Source organism: Vanessa tameamea, chromosome 20 (genome assembly GCF_037043105.1).
Source record: "Vanessa tameamea isolate UH-Manoa-2023 chromosome 20, ilVanTame1 primary haplotype, whole genome shotgun sequence".
In the NCBI taxonomy this organism is placed as follows: domain Eukaryota; kingdom Metazoa; phylum Arthropoda; class Insecta; order Lepidoptera; family Nymphalidae; genus Vanessa; species Vanessa tameamea.
This window is the reverse complement of record NC_087328.1, coordinates 1,731,716-1,755,490: the sequence shown is the minus strand read 5'-3', so window position 1 is coordinate 1,755,490 and position 23,775 is coordinate 1,731,716. Positions and strand designations below refer to the sequence as shown.

The following is a 23,775-nucleotide window of genomic DNA, read 5'->3' as shown; positions in this document are numbered from 1 at the left end:
CGCGTTCTAACCACTGGGCCATCTCGGCTCACTCTGTTACTACACCTGTTATTTATCGAATCAAGTGATATAAGGCTTCGTCTTCAACTGCTATTGCTTTGGTCATGCATAGGATTTTATCATCTAACATCACTGTCATGCATCTAGTGATGAGAACGTCATTTATTGGTGTAAGTTTGAGACGACGTGTCTGGTTACGGTATCGCTATCACGGGGAATCCCGTCATACTTAATTTTAGTATTTGTTAAGTTTCCATCTTTAATAATCCCATGGTTTAATTTAATGGGCCACCTGAAGGTCACCACCGTTCAACCATTCCTTGCACCGACAGTACGTCATCTTTATGTACTAAGATGTTATGTCCTTGTGTCTGTAGTCTTACAAGTTCACTAATTACAACAATTCTAGGGATTGTTGCTTGGCGGTAGAAAACCTGTAGGATGTTTTCGCATGTTTTTAATTCTCAACATTAGATGCTTTTATGCTTACATACGGTCTAAAGGAATTTCCGTTTTCATTTACTTCTTTTTTATTACTTTAGCGTAACAATAAATATATATTCGTTTTGAAAATAATGTTACTGTCAGTTTTTCTACTGACTGCCGATACTTTGAATTAGTTAATCATATTATATAACAGCTCTTTATGAAACCAATTTCAGTGTATTACAAAATAATATACTTTTCTTTATATATGTAGATGAGAACCCTACGAAAATCTTTTGATACCCTGACCATTAAACATGTGAATTGATTGTGTGAAGTGTTTTCAGTTTAATTGGACTTCTCATTTGGACGGGTTCATGTAATTTTTCTCCTTTATAGTTGCTACTCGTCCGGACTTAACAGGGATAAAGTTAAAGCTTTAACGCATAATTGTGTAATATATTTTAAGATTTTTTTTAATGCCCTTATAAATATTTTTTAATACCTTAGACGACCTCCGTGGTCGAGTAGTGTGTACACCGGTTTTCATGGGTACACCACTCTGAGGTCCCGGGTTCGATTCCCCGGCCGAGTTGACGTAGAAAAAGTTCATTAGTTTTCTATATTGTCTTGGGTCTGGGTGTTTGTGGTTCCGTCGTTACTTCTGATTTTCCACAACACAAGTGCTTTAGCTACTTACATTGGGATCAGACTAATGCATGTGATGTTGTCCAATATTTATTTCAACTTAAAACTACTGGATTATACTGCAAATTATTTCATATTTTATTAACAATAACTTCTAAAATTAATATTCCATTAATTTTTATATGAATAAAATTATATACATTAAATATTAATTTCTAATGAATTAATCAAAAAATATTGTTCAATTAAGTTCTTACAAATTCATTTCAATTTATTTATCAAGTCTATCTTATCAGTTTGTAAGTAAAATTTAATATTACCTACTTTTACAAAACTTACCTGTGATTAGGTAAACGAGTTCGAGATTGAACTGTAAGTTAGGGACTGGCGAATGATATAAGATCTTGTTATAATTAACCTTATTCAAAGTCAAAGTCAAGTCAAAAATCTTTATTCAATATAGAAGTGTTTACACTTGCTTATTGATTGTCAAAAATCTACCACCGGTTCGGAATTTAGCACCTCGGACCTGAGAAGAACCGGCGAAAGAAACTCAGCGGGATATATATATATATATATATATATATATTTTAAATCTGTTATTTTCCAATATTGGGAACTGTATTAAGTTTAACATATACATAATCCATTTCCAATTCCAAATATTACTGAATCTGCGATAATATATTCCTTAGATTTTAATTTAAACTAAACTTATTTATCTACCTGTATACAGTTACAAAAATATAAATTATAAATTTTATAAGAAAATCGAGAATAATTTTGCCGTGTATTATTTTAGCCTTCGGATAAATGATGCTAAACTAGACGGGGCTGAAGATAAAATCGGTAACATAGGTCGCGATACTTTAAAGTGTGCATTAGGCATTTGTTACTAAATTATCGAAGTGATACTTATTTTGACGAGTTAGAAAAAAAAATTCAAGTGAATTTTTATGATGAGTGATTAGTGACATTATCAAGTTGCTTAACGGCCAATTAAGTATCAGTCACTCTTAATACACAGATTCACGGCTAATCTTATTGTACAATGTTTATCTTGTTAAAAATTTAAATTGTGAATGTTTCAATTTGTGAGTAAATTATATAGTAATCGTGAATTAAGAAGAAATTATTTTCACCAGAATAATTATTAGCAAAAAGAGTATTTTAAGAGAATAGCAGATAATTTAATATCTCCAAAGACATATTTTTCACCAATTCCTACAAAAAATATATTAGCAGTCCCACCTACTTGATTTAAAAGAAGGCCGACTTAACAAGCTTTAAGCGCTTTTGAAGACTCATAAATCTATGCTTTATTTAATTTTATTTCGGATATCGCTAATAAAACATTACCGAACGCCATAAAAAGCTCAAGTGGATCCCGATTAGAGTTTTGAAGAAAGATTATTATATGAAAAAACCGCATATATTTTAAAACTATCCGCTGGATCTGTGACTGTTATGTGACCTGTGATCTACTTTAATAATTTACCGTAAGATAATCTCATACGAAACCCATATCATATTTATTTGTCTTCGTTTGATAAAAATAATGCTCCTTTAAACGGGTCGTTATGATATATAGAAAGAATACCCTAAAATCGCAAAAATCTTTTTACATTACAAGACGTAGATTCTCTTCGAATTTCAAATCCCTATAGTTTTTGTCAGTTTGGGATGTCTATTGATAGCGAGGCAGTACGAGCATTGTACTTTATCTCATTTGAAAAAAACAATCTTATTTCCATTTTCAACTTGCAATAACACGTGCCTTTGTAAGCTCAATTGTGGAGATTAAAATCTTAATTATTTTCTGAATGAACTGGACTATTATTTGTTAAGATCTAAGTGCTGATAGTAGATATAAGAATAGAAAAAATAAGTAGATAAGCTGCTGTAGGCTATATAGACTGATGGCTTTTAAACTATAGTTTTCGTGTGTTATAAGTTTTGTTTATCTCGTGCTCAGCTGTAATGAAAAAATCCTTAGGAAACCTGCTGCCGATGAACATTCTGCCACATGGGCATCGAACTTGCAGCGACTTGGTGGTATAATCTCCATAACTTTCGACTTAGGTGTAGAAACTGCTCAGATCTTCGCGCAACAATGGAATATTTACAGGCTCTTAATTTATGATCAAATAAAAAAGTTTCTTAGAGGGCTAAAGGCTATTTTTGTACAGGCCCGTTTGGGTACCACCAAAAATCTATAACATTTTTTTTTCTAAATTAAAAACATAACTGCCCTGAATAAATAAATAAATGAATTTATAGCCAGTGTTACTCGGGATGATGTAAAGGCTCATATACATCATACATCAAAATCTGTTCAGTGATTTAAAAGCTATGGTGGAATAAATAAACTCACATACATACAAACCATAACATTATACTCCTATTTGAGAAATCGTGTAAAAATATAAGTGAATCTCGTTTGCGTTATAAATTTTTCACAAAAACTTTACAAGATAGAGACGTTGCATTCAAAATTAATCTTGAAATTTGACACACGTCTAAAGAAATTTTGACTTAAAATGGTTCAGTTGGGTATAGATCTTTTGAACTACGTTAACTGTACATTAAATGAACACGGTGAAAGGATACAATTTTGGATGTTAAGTCTGAGATCTCATTAAATCGATTCTCGAAAGTTTCAGATAGAGGATATTCCAAGTATTAATCTTGGGTAATAGATAAGATTATTGCAATTATCTCCCGTCGGAATCTTCAACGTCAATCGGTGTTTTCTAAAACTATCTCTGCTGTTTCAAAAGGCTGGTTGATCATTTTATCTTCGTCAATAATAGACAATGAAGGATGGAACGGAAATAGCTGATCTATTTTCGGAATCAATGAATTAGACCCAGTGGTCACAACACGTGAACCTTAACAGAAGATTGCGGGTTCAAAAGTACGACTGAATATAAATATACTTAATTTGTGTTTGTAATTAATCTCTGGTTACGTAGTGAAGAAAACGTGCATATACAAGTATTTGCCTACCACACGTGCTCACCAACCTTTAAACCTTTTTACTTAAATCAGAAGATAGCCCTAACTTTGTCCCAGCAATTAGCTAATCCTGTAATGACACATTTGAAGACTCTGTTTTAATTAGAAATATTCATTTATGTTTAAACTAGCGACCCAAACCGGCTTCGCACGGGTGTAATGCTCATACAAAATATACTAAAGAATGTCTTTGTATACAACGTTCACAGCCATTCACAGCATTCAGGGCCAATCAATATGATCTATATTCATTGGAAAATGATTAGTGCTGTTTTCCTTAAAATCGGTTCGTCAATAAGCCATTATTTCTCGTAAAAACAAAAGTATAATAATGTGGTTATTATGAGTTATCACTAAAAGATCTACACATATATATATCGCGGACTTTTTTGTAGCCCTTTTTAAGGTGTACAATTTTGAATTATATAATATTGATCTATCTCGCAGGGTTTAGCCAGCGTTTGCAATATAAGCGCAAAAAAAAATGTGTTTATGTCAACACTGATAATTGTAGAGGTTTCTTATGTGCGACATCACATTAGAAACCTCTCTCTCTAAAATATTATGTATGTTTAATACAGTATAATAGCTATTATCAATAATTACAGACGCCATTTGAATGGAATTTTGAACACTAAGTTCCTTGATCGCCTAAGGAACTAGGTCAAAACAAAATTTATACTACCAAGCCAATCTCTATTAGAGCAAATTATATCGAGCAAAGTTTCACTATTAACAGTTATAAGGGTAAGATTTAGTTAGATGTTATATTACAGCGGTGAATCAATGTCTAAAATTTGCAACTTAAAACATTTGTTATTCGTCTGACGGTTTATCCGAAAAAATATATACATATATTTTTTAAAAATACTTGCACAAAATTAAGGATACTTTTACAATTTTTCCTAAGCGGTTCTGTACTTTTTTGATGAGATAAATATTGGCGTGCCTTGGAGTAAGATCAATTCGTATTCCGTGATGGCAAAGGGCATGCTGCTCTTTATACCATCACGCCCCTCCCATCTCATGTGCTGTTGAACGAAAACTGATGCGGATGATGAATGAGATGCGGTCGAGGAAGTAATGTCAGTTAAAGGATCCTTTCTTTAACTTCGCCATACATCTTTGGTTAATACGGTGGTAAAAATTGAACTGTCAATTGTGTTCTTAATGAATTATATAATATTTTTTTGTATACCTATAACTAAAACGTAGCTCAAGATTGTCCATCAATATTTATTTTAAATTATTAAGTAAATTGTCGTTATAATATAGTATTATTATTATATTTAGAAAAAAAAATTTCAAGAACATATGAAAATATATATTTGATTTATTATTGAAATCCATTTTTTTTTTACATATTAATTATTTCCTTAATCTACCAAGTGCCTCGTGATGGTCACATTTTTATTTTATGAATTACCTCAATAGAATTATCCCATTATTGAAGACATTGTATCTGTTTTATAAAACATATATAGAAATATATTGTGACTATCTCTCTCTCAGCCGTAGGACGTCCACTGCTGAACATAGGCCTCCCCCAAAGATCGCCACAACGACCGATCTCGAGTGGCGACCACGGACCAGAAGACGCAACGTGGGTATTCTGACTATTGTCGTATAATGCTATAGATTTTTTGTTGACGATGTCCTCCTGACTGTTGAGTCAGAGAAGAGTGAGGGACCACCTAGCTGCACTGGATATATTATGGCACACACCTTGTGCCATACATACAGGATACACAGGTGTACTCTCAAAATCCGAAGGGATGACAAATTTTATATGATCGAAAAGAGTTCGTCGAAACGACTATACTTGCTTTCCGTGACACGAGTGCACACACTACAAACTTTATTACATATCACAACTTCCAGAATAATAGCTGCTTCAGACAATTATTTTGAAATTGCAATTTTTTTTATCTGACTGACCTAGGATATGAACCCAGGTATTCGAATGAAAAATTATAACAAACTTTATTACATATCACAACTTCCAGAATAATAGCTGCTTCAGACAATTATTTTGAAATTGCAATTTTTTTTATCTGACTGACCTAGGATATGTACCCAGGTATTCGAATGAAAAATTATAACAAAAAGGTATATATAAATGTAATATAAAAATAAGTTATATAAACCTTTTAAAAAAAAAACGAAAACATTAAAATAAACTCATTTAATTTATGTTTTAATTATTATTAATATTAAAAAAACAAATCAAGCAAATCGAAAATGCGCAGAAGTTATATTCGTCGCTAAACATAAATTATAAAACTCAATAAATTGAACACTTTTTTGAATTTTGACTTTCACCGGCAAGCTTTCATTTATATTTGGTACATGGTTTACTTATAATGTTTTTGTTACTAAATGTCTTTTTACAGTTTTTTGAAATGAAACTTCTTTAGATAAGTTTTAATTTAAAACACGATGAGGCAAAAATGGGTCTCGATAAAGAGACGAATATTTTTTTAAAATGTAATTGCTTACACACACATTTTTTTTAGTAATTAATTTTATTTAATTCAAGGGATATATGCTTAATATATCCCCTAAATGTATGTATGTATTTATGTCAGTAAAATGTTATTAAATTGTTATATATCTTGCCTAGGAATCAATAAATATTAAATCCACGTTTTTTTGTAATCAAATAATCTTGTATTGATTAATACGCCTTATTGGTTTTTTGACATTGCAAGTTTACATATGCTTAATTTATGTTTATACCTAATTCATCTTTTAAATGTTAATTAATTAGTTAATTAATTTTTAAATGTAAAAAACATTAAGAAAAAACTCGATGTATATTTTGCAAATATAAAATAATTAATACACCTGTATACGCTATACTAAACGATGTTGTTCTGAGCAGGTTAATGAATAGTCACAGCGACAATTCGCTTATCGCTGTTTTATGAAAAAAATAAACAACTAATTGTAACATTACTTATTTGCTATGTACCTGCTTTTTGTTTCTTTTATATTTTATTTTGTTATTATTGTATAGTTTTAAGTCTATAAGTGTTGACAACGAATATCGATGTACGGATAAATCCAATAGGGTTTTTGTTACATCGTTTTTAATACAGTACAATATAAATAAAATGTATATTCACTTAAAATAAAAAATAAAAAAATCTCGTGCTCGGTGGTGAAGGAAAACATCGTGAGAAAACCTGCATGTGTCTAATTTCAACAAATTTCTGCCACATGTGTATTCCACCAACCCGCATTGGAGCAGCGTGGTGGAATATGCTCATAACCTTCTCCTCAAAGGCAGACGAGGCCTTAGCCCAGCGGTGGGAAAATTACAGGTTGTTAATGTAATGTAATGTAATGTAAAGTTAAAAATAAGTCAAATTTAAACTTTATCATTATTGTAAATTTGGGTACACCCAATTTTTTATTTAACTGGAAATATTAGTTTGTTTAGATCAAATCTTTCTAGCTGAATTAGAACCAATTAATAATATCCAGTAAGAAGAAATACTTGAAGCTCATGAAACAAGCGTGAAATGTCAGAATAACAATAAACGTATCAAAATATCGAATCACTGAAAGTCGGTTATGAACATTTCACGAGTGAGGTACGAAGTCAATTATTAGAAAACGAGTAATTTTATGTTAAACATGACTTATTGGCCATCTGAAGCATGACCCAGGATTGACTACAGGCGAAGAACAGTCAACACCATAGTCACTAAATTGGTTATACTACAAAAGATATGAGTATTTATATAATTAGAAGATTGTCAAAGTGGAGTTCGCGTCGTTAAAAATATAGGCCCGAATGTTGACCAGTAAATGGGTCACCCGCGAAACTTCGCCTTTATTCAAAGAAACCTATGACAGGTTTTGTTTGATTTAATTTCATTGTAAACTGCAAGTCACTCTTCTGAAACATATTTTAAATGAAATTTCTAATATCATATGTATATTTCATTATTTCAGTTAGAATTGGAAGTTGTCGATAACAATTTACATGAATTTTGTTTACGTTTTTCATTTTTTTTTTCTTATACAGCCGCTGCACCGCTCTCTAACCTAGAACAAACTAAAGTTAATTCTTTGTTAAATTGTATCTATTTAGTAGATTGCAATCAAGAATCATCTTTAATTTGCACTTTAATCTGCACATCTACGGCTGTAGCTCTTCAAAATGAGACCATAATTGATTTTTATGCGCAGCTACCGTCCCATAATCACTGGGAAAAAAATTGGCTTACGCTCATAATATATACGATGACATTTAGCGAGTGTCAAGCCTAGCTGTCATAACACCAAGATAATAAAGTCGGCTCGTTTATTTTAGTTATTTCTTAGTGCGACATAATATATAAAAGATTATTATACACGTTAATATAAAATCTTCTTTTTCATGATCTTATATCTAATTTTTTCTTTCTTTATAACACTAAAGCTCAATTACTACTTATTGAAATCGGTTGACGGACAGTGGGAAGTAGGTAGGTTATTTTTCGAAGAGTGTGCACAGGATATTAATTAATGCCCTCAACCTTCGGACGAACAGAAACCGTGACAAGCTTCATCCATTTTCTTATGTCTTGTGTGTAGATGAACTCACAAATGGGCCATTAGTTGCTAAGTGGTCACCAGACACATTACTAGGTCACTAGGTACTATGACAAATATCATATATCATATCACCAACACACCTTGTGGTGCGCTGGTGATATGAGGAATGATTGATTGATGAAATGAATTGATGAAACCTTAGGAACTAAGATGTCCCTTGTGCCTGTAGTAAAATTATAATAATGATTGTACTAAGATTTGTTAACATAAGGCCTTAACTATATTCAAATAAGAATGGCTGTAGTTACAGTCAACTACAACCGGTTTGGAATGCAGATTCTACCGATAAGACCCGCCACGAAATTCTGTATTTTTTTGTCCACCAATTTAGATATAAACTTTCACATATAGACACGATAATAGGCATAAAACAACGTCAATGCGACGCCAACGATATGATCTCGAATGTTAATATACTTGTGTCTTAATTATTTAAGACACAAGTATATTATCACTGACACACTCCTTTCAAATCGATTTCATTGATTTGTTTAACAAACTCGACGGTGTATTAATATGTTCTATGAATTATCAAGTTAAAATAAATTATAAATATAGTGTAATCAAACCTAACATCAAGAATGAGTAATCTGTGTCATTAAAAAAGCACTCTAAAATATCTCAATCCTCGAAGGAGAATGATTGCAGATTACAAACGTTTTTACTAGGCTGCTTATACAAAGACGTTACATTACGAAATTAAATGTGTAAAATTATGTCGCTCCTAAATATCCGTGTCGTTCCACGTTTTATGCCTACTGTGCACAGATGAGATTAAAATAGAAATGGCATGAAATTTATCATTCGTTTTATTTCATTCGAGTAAAATTTGTATTATACTTTTTTATTTTAGTTTGCCATATTAGTTATAGACGTGACGGTTATAGAATTTATTATTTTATTATAGTAGATATCACCTCCATAGATATAGAGCTAAATATCGACCATTTATTGCATCGCCAATGTTGGGAACTACGATGTCCCTTGTGCCTGTAAATATACTAGCTTATTCAGTCTAACTAAAATTGAACCTAACAATTACTTACTTACTAGGGCTGCTTATTGATAAGATTGTATGTAGGCAGCCTACATTACACGCTTACACAATGCCTCAGGTGTTAAGTATTGTATGTCCTTAGCTGTTTTATTGACCAATTGTATTTAAATTTTATGACGATTTATCGAGTTTAGACATGAACGCGTAATAAACAAACTCAATTTTGGATTTATAATATCTACTACCTATTCTCATTCGTGCTGAGCTTTAAGTACAAAAAATAATTCTATAGTCCCAATAACAGTTTCATCGACGTTTAAAACGCCACCTTTTCGCAAATCCATAATGAATATCATAGATTAATCAAGCTCTTAACCAATGATATCGCGTCGCTGTCAAATTTTGTTTATTTGGCTTTTGTCCTCATGTGTTTGGAATAGACCATATACTGACAGCTCAGCGTCGATTGGCCATGGTTTCATACGTTCAGAAATCATAACAACAAATATATAGATGGCAAACTGATTACTCGCGTAAAGAACGTAAAACGTGCATTTTTGACCAATCAAGTCTAACATTATTTAAGTCAATGAAAAATCAAATTATAATGAGTTTTATATTTCTCTTAAGAAATGATTGTACTAAGTGTCCTTCCCCCGGACTAAACCTATTTCTACACCAAATTTCATCTAAATCTGTTCAGCGGTTCAAACGTAAAGAGAAACATTCACGTTTATAATATAAATATAAAATTTTAATGTATTTTTTTTCATCCCACTGATCTCATTTCATCCTTCATCACTTTAGAAATTGATGAAAATATTGCATAGAAATGCCACTTATAATTATGTTTCTGTTCTAAGTAAGAATACGCCCTCATAACTTTAGAACTTAAGTCATTTCATCAGCTATTCAAAGTTTAATATTATGAAGATTTGTTGAACAGGCTCAATTATATTCATACAGATCGAAAACACACCAATATTATAAACAAGAAATTTGCCTTCAGATGTTTGTATCACGATGTAACAACTTCAAATTCATAACTTTTATATACAAGTTGATAATAACTTGGAAAAACCGGTCTCGCGAATAGAACTCGTGAAAGGTTCCGTTCTATAAAAACAGCAAAATGATCATGTATGTTGTATAAGAGCCCCCTTAAATATTTATTTTGTTATGTATTTTTTTTAGAATTTGGTGTTACAGCTGCAACAGAAATACGGTATCTGTGAAAATTTCAAGTGACCTGTGTATTTTCTTTATAAATAAACTAGTTAAACCGGCGGTTTTATAAAACAAAAACTTCCAACCGCCGTTTACCCCCTTAGGGTTGGAGTTTCGTAAAATCCATTCTTGGCAGATGTCTACAACCTATAAAAAACCTACTTGCCAATTTTCAAGTTTGTAGGTGTGTTTAGTTTCTGAAATTTCGTGATTAATCAGTGACTGACGTTTCGCTTTTAGGTATATAATATATAAAAGTATATTTATAGTACAGTCATTTCGGGTAACTTTGAATTTGAGTTCAACTTTGAAATTAATGAAACAGACTGTTTAATAATTTTTTCTAAGCTTTTTTTGTAATTTTTCCTCCTTGAATGCGTAAAATGGAACGACCAATAATATGTTTACAAGTCTATGGTAAAAAATAATACGTACGCCAGATTTATTTCTAATTTTATTTTGTCCCCTACAACGGTAAAAAAATTGATTGTGGCAACACCTAACAAAATATTTAAAAAAGCTGACGGAAATAGCTGATATATGACAGCTTATACATTTATTATCGTATAAAACGTGTCTAACTAAAAGCTATAAAAATAAGATTTTTCCCAAAATTCGTGATATCTTTGAACCCCGATTTGAGATTAAATTTTCGGAAGTTAATCATCCTTTTTATGATTTTTTTCTATTGTGTTTGATAATCAAGGTAATGAGAACACTAATTAAACAATAAAATTGCTGTGTACACATACAACTCTTACCGATAATATAAAATAAATCACAAAAAGTATTCAATGTTACCCGAATTGACTGTATATATATTATATAAATTAAACCCATGCGAAGCCGGGACGAGTAGCTGTAAAGTATATTTCGATTTTGAGAAAATAATTGATACATGAAGATTGTTTTTTAAGTTATCTACTTGGTAATTAATTACAAAATTTAAATTATGTTTTAAGAGTAGCATATTGTTAATATTCATAATTTAAACTTAACTAATGAGCTAACTTAATTATATAAAAATTTTTGTAACACATCAATATTCTGTTAAATTCAATTTAAAAAAAAAGGTTATCACATGAGACATCGTGCACTTAAAATTAAAAAATTATTATTTTTTTTAATTTTATTCAACGGTTTAATATGTAATGCAATGTAAGTCGGTCCTTTGATTTATTACATTTTCAGTCAAGCCCGCTACTCGCAAGCCGGCGACGTTACTATTCGATAATACAAATTATTTCTGATTTACATTTTAAATGCGAAAGTTTGGATTGGCGACTTTCAATCACGTCATAATAGCTGAACGAATCTGAATCAAATTTGGGACAGAGATAGCATTATTATATATATCTATCCTTGTCTATAATAATGATGTTGTTTCTAATGCTCAGTAAAACAGTATTCTAACATCGACTCGAACATTTTCGTAGAACAAATAAAAAACATTAGTTACAAAACCTAATTCAGCATTTTTTACATTGTGTTGAAAGTTAATTTTCTTTGTTCATTTATCACAAATATTTATTTATTTATTTAATATTTGGAAAACAAACAGATATAAAATATAATCTGATTACATAATACAATTTAAATATCACATTATCCAGCGAAGTTTCCACCGATTGATAAAACATAAAATGCACTCAAATATTTTAACACAATAAGATAAAAAATATTGGACAATATTAAAAGTATATAATTAAGTTAATTTAAGATTGTTACAAATATTATCTTTAAATTTAATGAAAGACAAATGAAATATATCAATGTTCCCAAAATGCTTATTATATTCGCGACAAGCTCTTATTAGAAAACAGTAAAATAAATAAATATAATAAATATGTAAAACAAACTTCTTTCTCTACAAATAAAATGTATATTGCAAATAAATTTACATTGGAAGGCAAACAATAAACAATTTTTAAATAAGAGAAAATATAAAATTATACAACGATATTAATTAAAACTGTTCTTTCGTTCGATATTTAAAATATTAAATCAGATAAGTTAGTAGTTCGGTATTTATTGTGATGTTAAAAAAATATGACGTCACGATACGGAAAATTAAAATTCTCCACGTTTTTCTACTATAATGTGCATATATCTTACATATAAACCTTCCGCTTGAAAGGGCGAATAAGCGAAGGGAAGCGACCTTGGTTTTATACTATGTAAAGATAATTGGTCAATTCTATAATTATTAAACTTAAATTATATATGGAGCCGAGATGGCCCAGTGGTTAGAACGCGTGCATCTTAACCAATGATTTCGGGTTCAAACCCAGGCAGGCACCACTGAATTTACATGTGCTTAATTTGTTTATAATTCATCTCGTGCTCGGCGGTGAAGGAAAACATCGTGAGGAAACCTGCATGTGTCTAATTTCAACGAAATTCTGCCACATGTGTATTCCACCAACCCATTGGAGCAGCGTGGTGGAATATGCTCCATACCTTCTCCTCAACGGGAGAGGAGGCCTTAGCCCAGCAGTGGGAAATTTACAGGCTAATTATGTTATGTTATTTATGTAAATTATATATATGTAACGTTAATGGGATACATTAATATCACATTTCAGACATATAATTTTCAGATAACATACAGATACAGATAAATACAGATAATTTATATATTATACGATAAATACAGAATAATACAGATAAATAAATAAATAAATACAGCCTTAAGTGTTTTTTCCAATTTTGGTTATGTGATATATATTGATTATGAGTGTGTTTTAATTAACATATCGTCGTTATTTAGGAAATAATTCAAGTAAAAAAAAAACATAATAACTACATAAATACATTTTTAAAAAGACTTTTTAAAATCAAAATCGAGTTTTTAACGGAAACCAAAACTCGATCGCATTAATAATTGCACCTTTCTCTTTTTTTCAATTTTTAAAAATGTAACCAATACGTGATATTCGCTTTATAACATACACTTAAAAAAAATTTGATTCAAATGTAAATTCACTTTATAATATCACAGTAAAATATAATTGAATAACATACGAGATACATAAATATTGCCTATGTTAAATTTGGACGAAGATTACTTACGGACAGACCGTACAATAGTCTATCTTTTTAAAATAAAAAAATAAATGCAAAGAGAAAAAACGGACGGTTTGAAAAAGGAACATCTTCCAAACTAAGTGTAATTTAAATGTAATTTTCAAAAAAAAAAACAAACGCCCATTTCGAAGATCCCCTGAAAGTATACATATACAATTCTAGTAAAATTTAACAATTACTTATAATAATGAAATTGATATAGAACCTCGTTGAAGCTACGTCGAACGAAACGCTAAAATAATAATCCTTATGAGAAAAAGGCAAAATGAGTATTGTTTTCCTTAGCTGATGTAAGAAAGCAAAGTTTAAATCTCAATTTAAGCAAGGAACCACATTAAAGCACAAACTTCAGTGAAATTCCTTATTTACTGTTACTGTCAGAGAGACTCAGCTCCAAAGCTTACGCAGTTGGAAAAGTTAAACAACCGATGTTGATACAGCTCGATTAATATACTTTGGTTATTTTCATAGTATTATGACTTACGTCACTTTGCTTTGGGATAACGCAGCAATCTTGGACAATGTTTTCATTCTGCCAATTGCCCCAACTATTTATAATCTTGCAGCTCGGTACTTCAGGATGCTTTTGATAAAGTGCGTTTACCTACAGTTACACAAAATATATTTACAACAAGAACGTTATGAAAAAAGTTAGACTAAGTAAACTAAAGTAAGTAAGTAATCATAAAATAGAGTAAGAAGGAAGGAATAAAAAGGTTTTTATTAAGCACATTAAAGATTAAATAAAATTAATATTAGACTGTATAAAAGCAGCTTTAGTGCCTTAAGCTCTCTTACAACCTTTATTATTAAATAAATATAAAGTCAAAAGTCAAAGTCAAAGTCAAAAATCTTTATTAAATAACAGCTGAGCCTGCGGCTTTACCCGCGCGAAATTTATTCAGCACATAAACCGTCACCCCCATTTTGTTATCTCGACGGGTGATTAAGAAAAAAGCAACTTATGTGAAATAGACAAATTTCGTCTAAATCGGTTCAGCAGCTTAAACGTGAAGAGGTGACAGCAGTTCGCATTTATAATATGAATATAAATTATTATCTAAGATTAAATCTATAATGATAATATGTTTACTATATCTTATATGTTTGTTGTTATCATTTAGCACGATCAACCTCTTTTTAATTTTTATTTTGCGTGATTTATCGACAGTCGCATGTTTCGTGATCAACACAGATAACATAAGCAACAAATCGTTGAATTATTTTTTTATTTTTCATTTTCATGTAAAGATCATACATTTAAGTATTGTATTTTTTTTTTGTGTCTTAATTGAGTATTGATGTTGGCCCTACTGGCCTTTACAGCGTCACCGAACGTTGGGGCGAGTGCTAAAACTCTGCCTTAAGGTGAACCCTTTTGGGCTCGAGAGTGACATTCATCGTGACGTTTACTATCGCCTTCGTCGTTCAGGACGTGCATAGGCCGCCTGAGTCTGTGAGGTAGATTACCTCTGAGGGAGGTGTATTGACAGGCTCGTGCTATCAACGGATTACTATGTCGCTCGGCTCTCTCAAAATACGCCGTGGAAAGTGTTTTGAGGTGTTTCGCGATCGAATCGATAAGTATTGTAACAATCTAGTTTCTTTTGTAGAATACATTTAGTAATCCAGATCATACAGTCGCTTTTGTAGATACTTTATATATTAGATTTTAAATTAACATGGTTATTTTTTCTTTAAAAACATACGACTTTCATACAAACTTCCACCCCCCGTTTTACTTCCTTAGGGGTAGAGTTTCGTTAAATTCTATAATATTCTATAATGGTCACCACCGCCCATAGACAATGGCGTTGTAAGAAATATTAACTATTCCTTACATCACCAATGCGCCACCAAACTTGGGAACTAAGATGTTATGTCCCTTGTGCTTGTGGTTACACTGGCTCACTCACCCTTCAAACCGGAACACAACAATACAGAGTACTGCTGTTTGGCGATAGAATATCTGATGAGTGGGTGGTACCTACCCAGGCGGGCTTACACAAAGCTCTACCACCAAGTGAACTCTGCTGTAAACCGCCTGAAAAACTTCGTTACATTGAAACACCCAATTATAAAACTATTTTTTAATTAAAGATTAGAATTAATCACGTATTAAACTGTTACTTATGTTATTTTTTAAATAAAATACATTGATTTATTTATAAAAAGTTATCGAACGACATTTTATAGTTGTTTGCAACGTATCAGACACAATTTTTCCTCGTTTATCAAAGCTTTTGCTAGGAAACTAAATTACGAACAATTTGTTTGTAGATTTTTCATTTGATATTAAATTTTATTAAATATCGCGTGGTGATACGATGTTTTTATAATTGAAATGAAACATACATTCAAACATTATGTGCTCTTTTTGTGCAATTTATATTTCCTTATTTTAATCTATATCTATTAATATACATAAATTGGAAAGTAAATCTGTCTGTCTGTTACGCTTTTACGGAAAAACCACTAAACCGAATTTGGTGAAATTTGATTTTAAGCTTGAGCCCCTGTGTAGGATATAGCCTCTAGGCATATTTTTTATACCTAAAATCCAAGACCTAGCATGCGGGTGAAACTACGACCGAAAACTAGTTATATAACACTTCGTTGACCTAGTGTCAGTATTGAGTTTTTTCGATTGATAAGTCTCAGTAACAGCCCGAATGGCAGTGCTTATTCCCCATGTCTCGGATAGCAGATAAAGCTCCTGCTAAAGTATTTCTAGTCTTCATGGGATTATGGGATTTATCTCATATATGAATAGAGAACACTTTTATTTGCGCAAATACTTGTAGGGACAATATGCAGATAGTCTAGCCTGAGAACAGTCGCTCTAGCCGAAATCGGTCAGCAGGACAATTAAATTATTTTATCTTATCTATCTATTTTAATTATTCTATCTTATATTAATATAATTATATAATACAACATAAAGTTTCATAAATAAAATTAATCTTTGTGAGCTTTAATTGGATAACTGATTAATGTTGAGAATGATTTTGGGACTCCATTAAAACATGTCCAGTTTAAATATTTTCGTAATGTAGATTGACATGATTTTATACTTTTTCGGGATTGTTTATATTGGCATTTGATCCATATAGATAAAATTTAAGCCCACATAAAATATACTTAGATAAATATCTATATTTGAACTAAGTACAATAATGGTTTATATTGTATTATAAGAGGGAAATTCCCAAGAATATACGTTTTCGCTAGCGGTTGAAGCCAAACCGTAATACGAATTTAAGAGAATAGGTATATTAAAATATGTTACACGATAGAATTTTATGAGAGTCGTACGTCATCTATGTAATTTTTTTTATATTTAATTAAATGTATAAGAATTTCATTGGAATTAATTTTGATGAAACAAACGAATTATTAGGCAGGGATACTGCCGTCACAATCCTGAAATCGAAGGTTTTCTAATATTATAAAAGCACTCATTATTTATGTACGTAATAATAAAATGGCTAGGCTACATAAGAGTCACTGCTTCTGTTTAAATATTAATGAATTAACATCGAGGTCACTCTCAATTATTTCTGAAAAAAAAACAGTATGTCAGACCGGCAGTTGGACCACTTGATGATAAGTCATCACTGCTCGCACTGAGTCGCACTGTAAGAAATATTAACCATCCTTTACATTGTCCATGTGCCAGAAACCGTGGAAACTAAGTTATGTCCCTCGTACCTGTCGTTACACTGGCACAATCACCCTTCCAAGCGTAACAGCACAATATAAAACCTTGCTGTATGGCGGTAGAATACGACATGTTGATTAAGTAGCCTACCAACATACCAAGAAGGTATTGCAAAATCCTAAGAAGGTCTTAACTATTTAAAATTTAAGTTTTATTTAATCACTTTCAGTATTAATAATGTGTTTTGAAAATAGTAAAAATGCTATTGTCATACAAAAACTACAACACGTAGTTAAAAATAGAAGGTTTATATTGAATATAAAATTTTTACTATTTTTAAACAAGAATTATGAACAGTGTATTTAGTATTGTCGTTTTCGTTACTTTTTGATGGTAACCCTACCATAATGGCCTTTATTAAAAAAAGTGATATAATTTTATTTTAAAGATAATTATATAAAAGTACACATGACGGGTAACGTGGGTGAAACGAGACTTCAGAATTTAAAGATATAGAGCTTAGGAAGTACTTTTATGACGTAAGCAAAGACGGAATGTTTGTTCTTGAAAATTCTACGTCCAAACGGAGAAATCAACAGTCAAAAAATTTTGCCGTCAACGCATACGCGATATAAAACATCGGAATAAATTTTTATTGAATGAAAATACTATTTAAAAAAAAACGAGTAAAATTAATATATAATTTTTATCAAAATCTGACATTAAATTGACGCTATACAATTGGTCGAGAGCTTGGATTTTTTTTTTTTTATTCTTGTTGCCCACTAAAACTAAAGCATGAGATGCGGCTGGCGCTATCGCTAAAGCAGCGATCTCTTCCAGGCAGCCTTTGGCCAGAGGACTGGTTGTAAAATACATGTGGGAAGTACATTTATTTTAAATTAAGAATAATTAATATACTGCATATAATACAACAATATACAATACTTATTATAATATGTATGATATTCATTATATTAAAGATTCGCGTTGTGATGGCGTTTTTAATGTCAACAAAGCTATTAAGGGAACTTTGGAGTAAAATCAAATGTTATTCCATTCAAGTAAACTTCACAATGCAGCGTTTTTGAATCGTCAATATTTAAATACTACCACCGTCTCGGAAAGCAGCCTCCAGCGAGAAGAAACAGCAAGAAACTCGCATAGTTGCTCTTTTCAAATAAACAGATTTACAATGCTGTTTTTTACAATTAGTGTTCAATCAGTCGCGTGATGGAACCCGAGCCTAAATACAGGCGTTTTTTTTTTCTAAAAAGTATTTTTTTAATTAATATATTATTAATTAAAAGAATACTACATTTATTTATTAATTTAATCTTAATAAGCAGTACTTAAAGTAATATAAGTAAGTGGCTATACTCATATTCACTTACTTAAGTGTAGCTTTGAACTACAAATAAAGCTTATATTCATACTAATAACTAAGCTCTAAGAACTGTTTTAAGAGCTCAATGATATTATTTTTATTTTATTCTGTCATACGTTATTAATATGATAAATTATATTACAGAACTTGTTAATTATAATATTTATTGCTTATTTTTGAAATGTAATGTAGTTAATGTTTAGTATTTTAGTGTCATAGAATTATTTTAGTTAAATAAATATACTTATATATATTATATACTTATATATTGTACCGTAAAATGCACGTTGTGGCCGTCTTAAAGAGTCGCACACTTTATGTTAAGTATAAATATGTATTTTTTTTGTATAATGTGTAAGTGTAGTGACTGCTGACAGTCCTTAATAAATAAATAAATAAATATAATATATATATCAGAGCTATAAACAAATCGAATGGAAAACGTAAATTTAATATTTACCTTTACTCCTCCTTTTATTGAAATCTGTTGTACATTTGGAAGTATAATTTCATTTGTAAAAAATAGATGTGTCGTGTGATACTCAGTTAGTTGATGGTGATGTTGCTTTAGTTTTATATCATTTATTAAAAAACAGACGCAGTTAAATAAGTTACGTCTGAGAATAATTACATGACAAGAAATTTAATTGTTATTAGGAATCCCGTGTGAATTAAAATAATAACAAAAAATAAGTTTAAAGAATGTTATATATATGTTTTTTTTATGGTATAGGTAAGCGGTCAAGAATTTGGGCCACCTGATGGTAAGTGGTCACCATCGCCCATAGACAATGGCGTTGTATGAAATATTAACCATTCCTTACATCGCTAATGTGCCTCTGGGACATTAGTGATGTAAGGAATTATATTAATGTAAAAAAACACGGACGGGCTAACACAAAGCCTTACCACCAAATAATACCTATACTGTACACTATACAATAGAAAGAGACAAAGACAAAGTGAGAGAGAGAGGGGAAAAGGTCGTCTGGAGATAGCATAACTCCTCTTCCTTACGTGACCACTTCTGCCAGTTCGCTCTACTAAAAGATTGTGTATGTCAAAAACAAAACTTTACGAAGATATTATATTTATAAACTGATAAACGATGTCTAGCCGATATCAATTCAGCTTTTGGCGAAGGCAATTAATATAGAACGAACGAAAATATTTTCTCTAGAACAATAATAATTTATATTGTAATGGCTGAGAATACTATGTATATTTTCATAGCGATTCGAAATATGACGTCATAAATTCGGATCTGACTCTTGAAGACTTTGGTGCTTATATTAAAAATAAAAACAGTTTTCATAGCTGGGGCCAATTCTAGTCATAACGTCTCGTAAACGGAATCGTTGCCGTATTCTTATAACAAAATGATCCATTTGGGGTTCGGTCGAAATTGGATCGAAATATATTGGGGGTCGTATCATAACGTTAAAGAGCGTTTGTGTGCTAAAGGATATTACAACACTAATCACTTTTTAGTTGACTGCACACCTTGGGAATGAAATGATCGCCTCCAGGCTGCTTCAAATAACTAAAATATAATTATCATTGTACATAATAATGGATAAAAAAAAAAAAAAAATATATATATATATATATATATATATCCCGCTGAGTTTCTTTCGCCGGTTCTTCTCAGGTCCGAGGTGCTAAATTCCGAACCGGTGGTAGATTTTTGACAATCAATAAGCAAGTGTAAACACTAATATAGAAATATTGAATAAAGATTTTTGACTTTGACTTTGACTAACGATACAAATACGTATAATTGGCCTTTTAATTTTAAAGTGAGGTCTATTCTTGTGAAAAATAATTGAAATTGGATCGAAATAGAGTCGAGAACCGTATCATAGCCGTTATGAGTTAGTAGAATCATCCCCTATTTATAGGCAATACAAAAAAAAAATGCAATTCAAATCAAAATATACAATATTAAAGTAGGCTTTTTCAAGCACTTTTTAATCGTCATTTAATAAAACTATAGTAAGTGAAGCTACCACCGGTTCGGAATGTAGATTCTACCGAGAAGAACCGGCAAGAAACTCAGTAATTTATCTTTTCAAACATTTATAATAGTTATGTTAGTTAAAAACAATCATATATCATATATAATATATATCCTGCCTGGAAGTCAACAAGTATTAACTCCACGCTTTTTTATCATCTATTTTGACAATTTCTGATATTTCAAAAGTTTTATTCAATATTTTCTAAAAACAAAATTAAATATAGATAAAAAAAATGTGTGACCGTGTCACCAATTTCGGGGGTACGACATCATACCTCGTATATGTAAGCCCTTAAAATATGATAATGTGATCACAGCCTTACATGTTCCTCAATAATGTCACAGATGTTCCGATACGTGAAGCTGTGTTACCTAAATGTAAGAATAAACTTTTCATAGTAACGAATTTTAATGATGAAAATAATCTCTATTTTTTTAAATTACTTAATTACATCTATGAAAAAAAAGCTTTGCTAATAATATCCAGTTGAAAGACGCTGTTCAACTATCTTATGTCAAATCAACGATGGCATGAAAATGAATGCTTAATATCAAAATCAAATCAAATGAAAATTCTTGATTTAATACTAACGACCCGCCCGACTGCTCGGTGCCATTTATATAATACATTTGACTCAAAGTCTCTTAGAAAACCTGTGTAAACTTCTACTATGGCATATTTTTCCTCGAACAAATTGCTAGAAAACGTAATACAAAAAGATTAATAAAATCAATAAAGTCATTCTTATGATTTGGGGTGACCAAGAGAGATAAGGGTCCTTATAAATATATCTAAAATTTCGGTATAATGGCGAAAGAAACTCAGCTGCTAGCTTAAATGACCGCTAAACAGCGTATGATTTGTTCGTATTTATTCTGTAATTTTTTTTTATTATTATTAATAGTTACGAAGTCAGATAACAAGAGACGGTTTTTCATGTCATCACTTCAAAGAGTTTTTAATTTTATCATATATTATATATTTCACGAATAAATCAAACGTAAAATATTTTGCTTTACTTTATAAATATTTTTGATTTCTTAACAACGCATTAAAATTAGACGTATAAAAAGAAAAAATATGCCGATCTCAATGCTGGTTCCGTGAATGAATAAACTCAGTGCAAAAAACCCACTCGTGTTTAGTGCAGCGCAACATCAGGTAATTAATTATTTATACAACCGCAAACCAATTGAACCCCAAATAGAACTTACTGGCATAATTGACGCCGACATTTTGAATCAATAGGTCTTCATGACTTTGCATATTTTGTATTTCTCGACCGAACACATCTATGCCTTCTATTGTCATGTACTGATGAATCGTACTAGCTAGTAAGAACCCACCCCGGGATCCAACATGATTCACGTAACTAGGCGTATCGTACAAAATTATCGCACGCGTCCATTGAAATCTGTAGAAATGTTTATGCTTATTAATACAAAGTGGCGTCATCTTGCGGTGAGCGGCTTAATCTAACAATAGTAGTGACATCTAGCGTAAGATAGCGTAAACGTCGAGTAACACCATCTATGTAAGGGTTGAATTTATGAAATATATTTATTGCACTGTAATAAATATTATTAAAAATTACTAAATTAATATAAAATATAAGTTTGACTTACCGTAATTTGGAGTGAATAAATAATAAGTCTAATTACTTACTTGTATATTTATATCCAAGATAGAATTTAAGATTCTCGGTGTAGTTTAGACCGCCATCTGACGTCGTGTCCCAGGGCGTGTAAATGATATCTTCTATTTTCAGATAGTTCGCGAAGGTTTTCATCATGAGGTGGCAAGTTGATTTGCCAGCGACGTCGAGTTGCGCGTCGGGTTCGTTTATGAGCAGAAGTTGCCGCCAGTCGTAACTAGATGGCGCGGAAACAATATTGTGTTAGTGCAAAGCCACTCTCGTGCATAAAACCGTGCAGTACATCACTGCTTTGAAGCAATTTGAAAATAAAAAAAACACTTCCCGTTACGCTTTACGACAATTATGTTGAAAAAAATATTAATTTGAAATTTAAATGTATATGTAAGAATACTACCAACAAATTACAAGTCAACAGTAAGTAAATATAACCTAGTTTAATAAATAGGTCTTAAAATTGATTTATTATTAATACATGTAATTTTTATTAATATACGGGTTTTGGAGCTGAGAGAACCCGATAGATAGAGCAGTTATTTTTAGATCTTAAATAAAGGTTAAGAACAAATCCTGCCACTCATTGAGTTTTCTAACTCATTTTGTTGGTGGAACATTGTAAGGAACTCTTTCATGTGTCGGATGAAATACTGCCAAGCATGTATCTACCACTATATTTATTCTGATACAAATATATGTATACTTATCTATTTTTGAATATAGTAAAGCAGGATTGAATCAAACTGAATATATTTCCTTTATCACTTGACATGGTCATTTACGAAACCAAATGTAATAATGAGTTTTAATGTAAAATATTTTGTTACATATTAAAGAATACGAACAGTTTAATAAACATTGAACATCGCTTTTCATTTAATACAATCCTGTAAAATTACGATTCAAAGGTGTTTGTGAAAACCTACTTAAAAATAAAGTTAAAAGTATTTGTCGCGAGATTCCCTGGAAATGTTTATGTTGTGAGGAAGGTCTTGAGCATGGGCGTAGATGGATAGAGGCAGGTGACGACCAAAGAAACATTGG

At 31.0% G+C, this 23,775-nt stretch overlaps 1 protein-coding gene across 1 annotated transcript in view; it reads right to left on the bottom strand.

The window, feature by feature from the left end:
- LOC113403788 (atrial natriuretic peptide receptor 1) overlaps window positions 1-23,775 on the bottom strand; it is a 291,966-nt gene that overhangs the window by 148,621 nt on the left and 119,570 nt on the right. The window contains exon 5 of the mRNA XM_064217976.1: window positions 22,746-22,951. Within this exon, the coding sequence (XP_064074046.1) occupies window positions 22,746-22,951 (206 nt within the window). The remainder of the gene's footprint in view (window positions 1-22,745; window positions 22,952-23,775) is intronic.